The sequence below is a fragment of the Staurois parvus genome, unplaced genomic scaffold (assembly GCF_062004578.1).
Source record: "Staurois parvus isolate SC_StPar_1 unplaced genomic scaffold, SC_StPar_1.0 ptg000254l, whole genome shotgun sequence".
Lineage (NCBI taxonomy): Eukaryota > Metazoa > Chordata > Amphibia > Anura > Ranidae > Staurois > Staurois parvus.
In genome coordinates, this window is record NW_028318050.1 from 151,726 (window position 1) to 162,409 (window position 10,684).

Here is a 10,684-nt window from a genome sequence, read left to right on the forward strand (position 1 = left end):
TTTATTTTTGCAGGAGACCCAGTTGTGTAGCTTGGCTGACATTTATCTGGTCAAAAGGGAGTGGAGGCGTGGTCCATTTTTCTGGTCTCTTGCGGCCGAGCCTTACAGCGGAGTTGTGGTGCTTTTTACCGGTATGGTAACGTGCCGGCGGGTAATTGAGGTGGAGATTGGAAGATGTTTGATCTTGGATGTCCTTGTGAGGGGTCAGGAACTGCGCCTAATCAATATCAATGGACCGCAGTCCAAATGGGACAGGAAATGTCTCTTCACAAAGATCAAGCCTTTCCTTTTTACGTCCCGGCTGGTGGTCTTTGGAGGTGATTTTAACACCGTAACTAGGCCCAAGGACAGGAGGGGCTCCAATGACAGGCTGGGATATGATAGCGTTTTTCTGAATGCTATAGTCAGGGAAGCAGGTCTGGTGGATGCCTTGGTTAAGAGCAGCCCAGACAGCACGGGTTTCACGTTTAGGAGAGGTAATAGTCAGAGTAGGATAGGCAGGTTTTTTTTAAAGGAGGACTCTGCCTTCTCGGCTCCTGAGTGTCGAGTGGTGGAGTTCTCTGATCACCTTATGCTTACTGTGACTTTGAATGTTTCAGACACGCCACTGAGAGGGAAGGGCATCTGGAGAATGAATTTGTCTCTACTGGAAGACGAGGAGGTGAGACGATCTTTCGAGGAGTTCTCTCAGGCTCAGGTGACGTTGCTGGATTTTTGCAACAGTAAGTCAGAGTGGTGGGAGCTTGTCAAGTTGCGGATTGGCAGGTTTTTCAAGGCCATAGGGAAAAGAAAACAGCTTGATAGATATAACGCCTACCAACGGTTGCTGAGGAAGCTCGACCGCCTTGTCTCTAGCGGTGGAGATTCTGGGGCAATCTCGGAGGCTAAGCTTCTCCTCAGGAAGTTCCAATACGACCGGCAGGCCTCTTTGGTTCTGGAGAGAGATTATGGGAAATATCACTCGCCCGACCCTTTTCAGAACTGCAAACAGAGTGCAGCGGTTAAAACGGTCTCTGCCTTAAGGGATAGTACGGGGTCCCTGACAAAATCCAGGTCAGGGATCCTGGAGGTCTCTAGGTCCTTTTATGAGGACTTACTGAGTGTGAAGAGCCTTGACCGGACAAGGATGTTGAGCTTTTTGGAATCTACACCGGGTTTGGAAGGTAATGTCCTGCTGGCAAGTTTGACAGGGGTAATTACAGCAGAAGAGGTGATCAAAGCTATTGACAGTCTGGCCATTAAAAAGACTCCTGGGCCAGATGGTTTGACAGCTGAGTTTTTTAAAACTTTTAAATCAAGCTTGGCACCCCATCTTGCGGAGGTTTATAACAGCTGTCTGGATCAGGGTTCTCTCCCTCCCTCCATGAGGTGATCTGCTGTAATTCTTTTGTCAAAAGGTAAGGATCCTTCGGCTATTGAGAATTGGCGCCCCATTAGCCTTCTCAATGTCGATAGAAAGGTTCTGGCAAAGATCTTGTTCTGGCGCTTGTCATCAGTGGCGGACGGTTTGCTTTCACGGCAACAGCATTGCTCGATCCAGGGTAGGAGTACCTTTACAGTGGTGTTAGCTGTCCGGGAGGCTCTGGAGCGGTGTAAGGCTGAGGGCTGGGGGAAGTACTTGCTGGCAGTGGATCAGGCAAAGGCCTTTGATCGAGTCAATCATCCTCGAGTCAATCAATTTCCTGGTTCCCATCTTTTTGTATGTCAGCTTTGTCTGTCTTTTGCCAGAATCACTCTATATGAGGATCTACAGCTGCTTCTTCCAGATGTTATGGGGAACAGGCTGAACCTTGTCAAGCGAGATGTAACTTACTCATCCAGGCAGGAGGGTGGCCTAGGTATGGTCAACCCGATAGTTTTCTTTTCTCTGATGTTCATGAAACATAACTTTGGTCATATGCTGGCAGAGAGACCGCCTGCATGGGTAGGGCTGTTCCAGATCTGGTTCAGACCCTTTCTGAGCTGTTGGGAGAGTGTCAGGCCAGTGAAAAGCCTGCGGGTCAAGCACGGCAAGCTCCCGGCTTATGTGGCCCCGAGCCTGAAGTTACTCCGGCGGTGGCATGTGATGGCGGAGGAGATCAGATCTCTCCCTAGGAAGCTCCTGGGTGAGAGGATTGTGACAACCGCTTTCCATGCGCCGCTGGCCTTGAAAGATTGCCCAGGCCATATTATGAGGGAGGGTTTGCGCTTAATAAATCTGGAACAGGTCCCCTTAAAATTTAGGGACCAGGCCTGGCTCGCTTTCCATGGTAGGCTCTACGTGAGGGGTAACTTGAAGTACCGTCCTCCGGATGACCGTGGTTGTCCGAGGTCGGTGTGTCTGGGTGAAGTGGAGAGTATGGACCACTTCTTGCTTCAGTGCCCCTTTAACATAGATGTGTATAAAGAGGTGGGTGGGGCTCTGGGTGTTCCTTTCCTGCACCGCATGTCTTATGCGGAGTGGGTGTATGGAGCATTCCAAAGTCGTCTGGATTTTGATTTAGACACTTTGTTCTTAGTCAGTTTAGTAGTCCATTACTACACGTGGAATGCACGGTGTCAGGTCTCCATCCGGCAGAAAGTCCTCCCCGTCCAGGTGGTGGTGTGTGACATTCTTGGTGAGGTTGGGAAGATTCGGGGCCTTGAGAAAGACAGGTGGTGGCAAAAGGCTTGGATGGAGGCGTGGAGGAACATCAGGCCTGTAGCTGCTGCCTGTTGATCTCGGGTGGTGGTATCTGTCCCTATTTTCCCTTTATCACCCCCCTAGATTTTGGAAGTATGTTTCTTTTGATGGAAAGCTGCAGGTATTGAAGATCTGTGTTCCTTAATCTTCCTTAGGTTATGTATATAATGTTTCTTTGGTTTATTTTAAGTCAGCAAGCTTAGTTATTGTAAAGCCTTGTAGTGTTTGGCCATAAAGGCCATTTGTGAAGGATGGAAATTGTATATAGTTTGTGTCTTGGCCATAAAAGCCTGTTAAAAGCAAAAGTTATTTTATTTCCAGGTATGGACTTATCTGTTGCAGGCCATAAAAGCCTGGATTTCTGTGTTTTTTTTCCCAGGTATGGACTTTTGTGTTGTAGGCCATAAAGGCTTTGTTTTCTTTCAGGAAGTTCCCAGACTTTTACGTTTCCTGCATGAAGGATATGCTTATGTTTACGCTTATTTATTCATATTTATCTTTTGTATTTTTATAGAAAATTAATGCTGGTTGGTTTGTAAGCACAAATTACAAATAAAATATTACCAGATATAGTGAATGCAGGGTCCGGGGAGAGCGGATATAGTGAATGTGAGGTCTGGGGAGAGCGGATATAGTGAATGTGGGGTCCGGGGAGAGTGGATATAGTGAATGTGGGGTCCGGGGAGAGCGGATATAGTGAATGTGGGGTCCGGGGAGAGCGGATATAGTGAATGCGGGGTCCGGGGAGAGCGGATATAGTGAATGCGGGGTCCGGGGAGAGCGGATATAGTGAATGCGGAGTCCGGGGAGAGAGGATATAGTGAATGCAGGGTCCGGGGAGAGTGGATATGGTGAATGCAGAGCCCGGGATTTAGTAACACTTTAATTTTTTATTTTACAGATAAGTGTTTATCCAGCTTTAAAAGTTTGAAATCAAAGATTGCAGTGGTGAATGGAAAATAGGATGAACACATTTTTGAAAAAAATAAATAAAATAAATTGTAATTAAATCTAAAATATTTTGTGTGCAAATTCTATGCTGTTATACTGGTGTCGGTGAAGACACCCTTTTTGTGAGTGTAAATCTTTATTAAATTGTTGGATACTTTTATAAAAAAAACTGGCTGCACCATGATTTTCTCTTTCATTCCCAAACATGACCTCGGTGGAGAGATATAAAAAGAGAGAGTGATATAATGCTCCTGGAACCATTATATTGAGTGGTGGATACCTACCTTATGGATGATTGTGTAGCTATTGATCATCACACCTGAGAAGTTGATTCATTGCATCTGCTCCCAGAGCAAAAAGCGTTTTTTGCTGATCTAGAGATTGATCAGCATGGAGCTCTGGTGAGTTACCCAACTTTACTTTGGTGGTGGATTTTGGCACAATTTCTTTGAGAGCACCTGAATTTGAAAAGGATTTGTTTGGACATTTGAAGAAATTCAGAATTGGACATTTTTTTTATATTCACAAATTTAATTATTTAAATTACTTATGCACTAAAAAATAGTTTTGCACATAATTTTGATATTTTTTGATATTAATTGAGAATAGATACATCTTTTGCACTAATGTTTCTACACTAAATTAGGAATAGTTTGTGGTTTTAGCGCATTCCTTTATTTAAGTTATAGCACTAAGAAATTTATTTGGTTTCTTTGAGGTGGAATTGCTGCTTTAAAGTATTAAGGGTGTGGCGCTTTTATTACCCTTGTGATACTTCTTCTTTAACCTCCCTGGCCGTCTACTAACTAATCACTATTTTTGAATGTCAAAGCGGTAGATTGTTTTGCATGGAAATTTGTTGTTTTATATTGTAGGCCTGTAATTCTTAGGAATAACTCACTGAAATCTGTCCAAACAAGAGTCTAGTAAACATCCCGGGGAGGATAAAACTTTAAACACGAAATCATAAATTATAATATAATATAATAAATTTAATTCAATAATATAATCAAACCAAAAACACTGAAATGTGAAATATATCGCCAAGTTCGCACATCGCTGAGCTCAGTCGCAGAATCGTTTTCAGTGTCTGATGAGGAATTTCCCTCACGAATCATTATCACTCAATTCTGCAAGTGGTTCTGATTTACTATCGCTGTTCTCTAGCTGGTCTAAAGCCAGCTAGTTGCTGGATGATAGTCAGTCCCCTGTGTTCCTGGGCTCCTGTATTGCTATTGCTGGACTTCCTGTTGCTGACCCGGATTTCCTTTGACATGTCTTGTCTCTTCTCCTGGCTTGCTCTACTGACTCTGCTGCTGTCTGATTACCTGTGTATGACCCCAGCTTATCCTCCTGACCTTGCTTCTTCCTGATCACCTGTGTTTGGCCTTGGCCTGTCCCTGATCTTGCTTTTTGTACCTGTTTCTGATTGACCTTCTGTGCATGACCACTGTCCTGGCTCCTGACCCTGCTTCCTGCCTGCTGTCAAGTACTGCCTGCCACCTCTGGAGAACATCTGCTCTGCAGTCACTCCTGCTGCCCTGACATCTTCAGGTGATCATCATCTCAGCTCTTCAGGCTGCTACAGCTGACAACCCGTGCTTCTTTGGGCCAAGCATCTCCTGTCCCTACTTCCAGGGGTGTTCTGCACTCAGCCGCAAGGGGAGCCCCTCAGCATTCCAGCCATTGACCAGGTAAAAATTGTCTTGGCAGGAGGGACAAATAGTCCAGTCTTGAAGTGAGTAAATCTTCCTTGCACATAATTCGGTATTCTTTGCCAAATGAACTTTCACCACATTCAATAAACTACAAAAAAATGTACTCGCAAAGTAAACAAACTATTTGCCTTTAGTAAATTATATTCAACTTGTTTTTATTGAAGTTTTACTGGTAAGAAGATAATAAGAAACAAGGATAATATTAGGTTGACAATTGGTATACCTTGGCGAGAGTAAGCCATACGATTATACAATGTTTACAAATATTGTGTGTGAGAGATAAGTACAGATAATAATCTTGGTAGGTAAGTATTTCTGGATCTTGAAGGAGGAGGAGAAGAGGAGAGGGAGGGGGGATAGTAAGGAGGGAGGGAGATATGGGAAAGGGGAGAGAGACAAGTAACTGAAAAAAAGAAAACAAATTAACATTACCAGTCACCAGGGGCGGACTGACAACTCATGGGGCCCCCGGGCAATAGGGGATCATGAGGCTCCTGTGTCCTTGCCCAAACTCAAAAAAGCCTATGAAAAAGGTACCAGGGGCACCTCATGGGGCCCCCTACTGACCCCGGGCCCTCGGGCAGTGCCCAAATTTCCAAAGGATCAGTTGGCCCCTACCAGTCACAGTGTAAATATATAGGTGGGTAACAGGGCTAACTTTGTACTCTCAATGGTGAGTGATATCAAATCTGAGCCTTACAATTGGAATGAAGAGACCACAAGTGCCAGGATCTGTAAAATTTGGGGTAGGACAAGTGGGATATAGCAAATCTCCTTTCCATGTCACATTGGATGTTCAGGTTGGAAATGACTCTACTTATTGACGGGGAGGTTGTAGACTTCCATAGGATTGCGATATTGTTTTTGGCTGCGTATAGCATGTGTATAATAATGCTACGTAATTCGGGGAAGAGTTTGATATTGGTAGTCAATATGAAGTAAAGCTAGTGCTGGGTTAGGTTGTACTATGGTGCCTGTTATTTCTGAAATGATTATAAATATGTTATTCCAGAAGGATCTGATTGATTTACAGGACCAGATAATGTGGAGGAGGGATCCTGTTTCCCCACATTGTCTCCAGCATTGTGGGGAGTGTGATGGATGTATTTTAGTCAGCCGTAATGGGGTGAGATACCATTGGTGTAGCAGTTTAAGATAGGATTCCCATTGCATAGTGCATCGGGAGGCTTTGTATGTGGTGGTGAATCTCTGGTCAGAGATCTTTTGTGATAGTAATGACTTCCAATTCATCAATGATGTGATTTTTAAAGAGAATTTTGAATGCCTTTAGTAAATTAACCCCATTGTCAGTGCAGGTGTTTTACTAATTGATCCTTTACTCTTTTTGAAAATAGAAAGTGAATTAACTATAGTGATATTTCATCTGTTCTCAGATAAATTTGTCTTCTAGGCTTCTAGGTATCTGAATAATAATCTACTGTAGCTTCTTGAAACATTTTTTATAGGAAAAAAAGGAAAACATTTTTCCTAGAGATACATTTCAAAGTAGACAGCTTTTCTGAGTTATGGACATAGGCCAAATAATGATACTTCCGTGTCCTGCTAATAACTACAAATGAGAATTTTGTTTCAATGAATTTTCTATTTTGAGACAATCTTCCTAAAAACATTGTGAAACGCTGTTCTGAGATCCTGGTTCCTCAGACTGTAAATCAGAGGATTGAGGAGCGGAACGATCACTGCGTAAAAGACAGACGCTACTTTGTCCCCAGCAGAATGTTGGTTAGGGTTTGGCCGAAAATAATTAAACGCAGAAGAGCAATAAAACATGAAGACAACTGTCAGGTGAGAGGTACATGTAGAGAAAACTTTACTCATTTTACCTTTAACTTTCATTTTTAGGACAGTTCTGAATATATAGACATAGGACAGGATGGTCAGTGTTAGAGAGCAACCTGCAATGATGCCTCCTAAGATAAAGATAAGCAGAATGTTGATGAATGTGTCACTGCAGGAGATCTGAAATAACTGGGGAAGATCACAGAAGAAACTTTCTATAATATCCGATTCACAAAATGTTAAATTTAACCCAAAAAGTGTGTGAATTAAAGCATTAGTACAAGCAAGGCACCACACAAAGGAGGCCAACTGTATACATACTTTCCAATGCATGGTCTGTGTGTAATGCAATGGCTGACAAATGGCGGTATATCGATCATAGGACATGACAGCCAGAATTAAAAATTCAGAAGTTGCAAAAACAAAAAAGAAAAAGACTTGGGTCATACACGCTGTAATGGTAATCTTTCTTCTCTTGGTGTGAAGGTCAAACAACATTCGTGGAACAGTTAATGTAGAATAAAAGAGGTCCAAACTGGCCAGGTTCCCAAGGAAGAAATACATAGGAACATGGAGGTGAGAGTCGGTGACAACGAGGACAATGATCAGCAAATTCCAGATTAATGTCAGAAGGTAGATGGGAAGAAAGAAGAGGAACAGAGGGAACTGAAAATCTGGAAGCTCGGACAATCCAGAGAGAAATAATTCATTCAAAATTGTTAGATTTCTCATTTCAGAATTTTTCCTTTTATATGATAAGTAAATAAAAATGAACAAAAAGCAAACATAAGTAAAAAATAACACTTTTCAGTAATTCCTTGACAGGTTTAACATAAGTTGATAATATCCAAAATAGATATTCTCCTACAAAATTTAAAAAATATTGATTAATGTCTACAGAAAACATGATCCAGTTTCTTGAAAGTTACTATGAGTGGCCTCATTTCATCAGAATTCTCAGGTAGTCACTGAAAAATGCAGGATGCATGGAGCTCAGTGTAGTTTAGTTTGTTTAGCATCGAAGAGACGGACAAAAGACAATTATTTCCTAAGCATTGAGAAATGTATGCCGTTGACCAGATATCTCAGTCTGAATGATCAGGACCCCAAACTAGGCTTCCAAATATGTGATTGTAAATGTCCTAAATGCAATATATGACAATGATGACCTGTGTCAACGGGCTTTTTTTTGTATCAGAAATGCTTCTCTTCCCATACAATAAATAAGAATTCAAAAGCAGCTCAGAGCAGGCTGAGGTAGTTTAGAAGGAGAGGAAATGCCGATCAAAAGGAGATCAATTGATGTCAAGTGCACCTGTCAGCAAATTCTGAATGACCTTGGAAATGCCTCAAACTGCTGTGAAATGGCGCAAGAATGCATTTGAAACACTGCACACTGCATTTCCCCATTGACACAAGCCCAAAGCTCATTGACACAGACCCCAATTAAGTCTGGAGTATGTTTCCTCTTTTCAAAGCTTTATAGAACTTACTATTAGAAAAGCTGCCAATCATCAATCTGCAATAGAAATAATGGACCTTAGATTGTGTTAAAAGCAGGGGCGGACTGACCATTTGGAAACTCGGGCACTGACTGAGGGCCTGGGGTCAGTAGGGGGCCCCATGAGATGCCCCTGGTACCTTTTTCATAGGCTTTTTTGAGTTTGGGCAAGGACACAGGGGCCCCATGATCCCCTATTGCCCGGGGGCCCCATGAGTTGTCAGTCCGCCCCTGGTTAAAGACATGCCTAGATACTTCTTCCTATATATATACTTTAAGATACTTAATTTTTATGTGACTTTACATGGGCTCTGAGGATCTTACTACCAAGCAATTATATCTTTTCAATATTGCAGTGATATGAGTCCATCTTGGTCTTTGTAACCCCCCCTTTTTTATTGAAGGATAAGGCCCCTTCTCTGTAATTAACATTCTGGATGGCTGGATGCATTCATCACCGGGAGCATCACCTTGTTTCTAACTTGTAACACATACAAACTTGTATGCTATTTTGTGATATTGTATAATACAAATATGCTGCAATTTACATTGCAGATTACTGACCCCCTATTATTCCTGAAGAAGTGGGGGGGGGGGGGGTAACCTGATAAACACATTGAATTTTGGATATCCCAACCCATACTTGCATTGAATAATGAAAGGATACATGGTGAATGTATTAATATAGTTATTGGGGTATTGGAATATTGGTATATGCAGTGGGGCGGATTTATGCAAAGATGTGCACGACTGAAAATGTGGGGGGGGTCATATTAATTTGTTAAGCAAATCATTTTATTTCATCATATCCGTTACGTTAGAATGATTCGCTTTTGGAATTCATTTTGAATATTCTAATTTGTTTTTTTATATTCGTTTTCATCCATTCCTATTTTTGGAAGTTATTTCAGAAGATTGTCTATATTTCCTTTATTGGGGTAATTCTTTGTTTAGAAAGATTACTTATTATTACACTCTGAGTCATCCCTGCTAGTCCAACCCACAAGGAGAAATGTAATGAACTGATTGGATGATATTGACTGGAGTTGCATGCATTTGAAAGTAACAACAATAATTTCAGATTAATTCATTATGTTATACAATATATTCCCATGAGCAGTTAACCTCCCTAGCGGGAGTGTAGCTCGGGGTAAAGTTTTAATACCAAAAGTGGTAACCCTGAGCTACACTCGTGCTTACCATGCGGCGTTGCTCAGGGATTCACTGCAGCACTTACCTTGTCCTTCGCTCCCGCGATGTCCCTCCTGCAGTCATCTCCTCCGGCCGATGCCGGCATCCGGCTTCCGTGTTCCAGTCCCTGTGACGTCGGGACGTATGGGCGCCGGAACCGGCGGCAAATTTGAAGTTTTTAAAAAATGTCATTTTTTTAAAAATGATTTTTACATAGTAAAACATTGCTGTTTCAAAGCATTTCACATACATTTTGTCCCGAGTGTTTTGTCCGGCGCCCTGTCTGCATTTTGACTGTTCTTTCTGCCTGGAAACTGAGAAACATCCATGGCGTCCAAAAAGCGTCCCTTTAGGTCAGACGCGGTTTTAGACCGGCTAGAGAACAGCGATAGTAAATCAGAACCACTTGCAGAATTGAGTGATAATGATTCGTGGGGGAAATTCCTCATCAGACACTGAAAACAATTCTGCGACTGAGCTCAGTGATGTGCGAACTTGGCGCTCTATTTTACATTTCAGTGTTTTTGGTTTCATTATATTATTGAATTACATTTATTATTATTATATTATTTTTTTATGATTATTTATTCAAAAGCGGTTTTAGACCGGCTAGAGAACAGCGATAGTAAATTAGAACCACTTGCAGAATTGAGTGATAATGATTTGTGGGGGAAATTCCTCATCAGACACTGAAAACGATTCTGCGACTTTGCTCAGCGATGTGCCAACTTGGCGCTATATTTCACATTTCAGTGTTTTTGGTTTCATTATATTATTGAATTAAATGTATTATTATTATATTGTTACTTTTTATGATTATTTATTAAGTAAGTAATTACTAAGAATTGCAGGCCTACAATA

General features: G+C 41.9%; 1 protein-coding gene across 1 annotated transcript; it reads right to left on the reverse strand.

Moving 5' to 3' along the window:
• Positions 1 to 6,774: 6,774 nt before the first annotated feature.
• LOC149459541 (olfactory receptor 5B12-like) lies at positions 6,775 to 7,863 on the reverse strand. Its single transcript, XM_089680971.1, has one exon. The coding sequence runs from the start codon at positions 7,861 to 7,863 to the stop codon at positions 6,934 to 6,936; it is 930 nt and encodes a 309-aa protein (XP_089537097.1). The 3' UTR covers positions 6,775 to 6,933.
• Between the last annotated feature and the right edge of the window lie 2,821 nt (positions 7,864 to 10,684).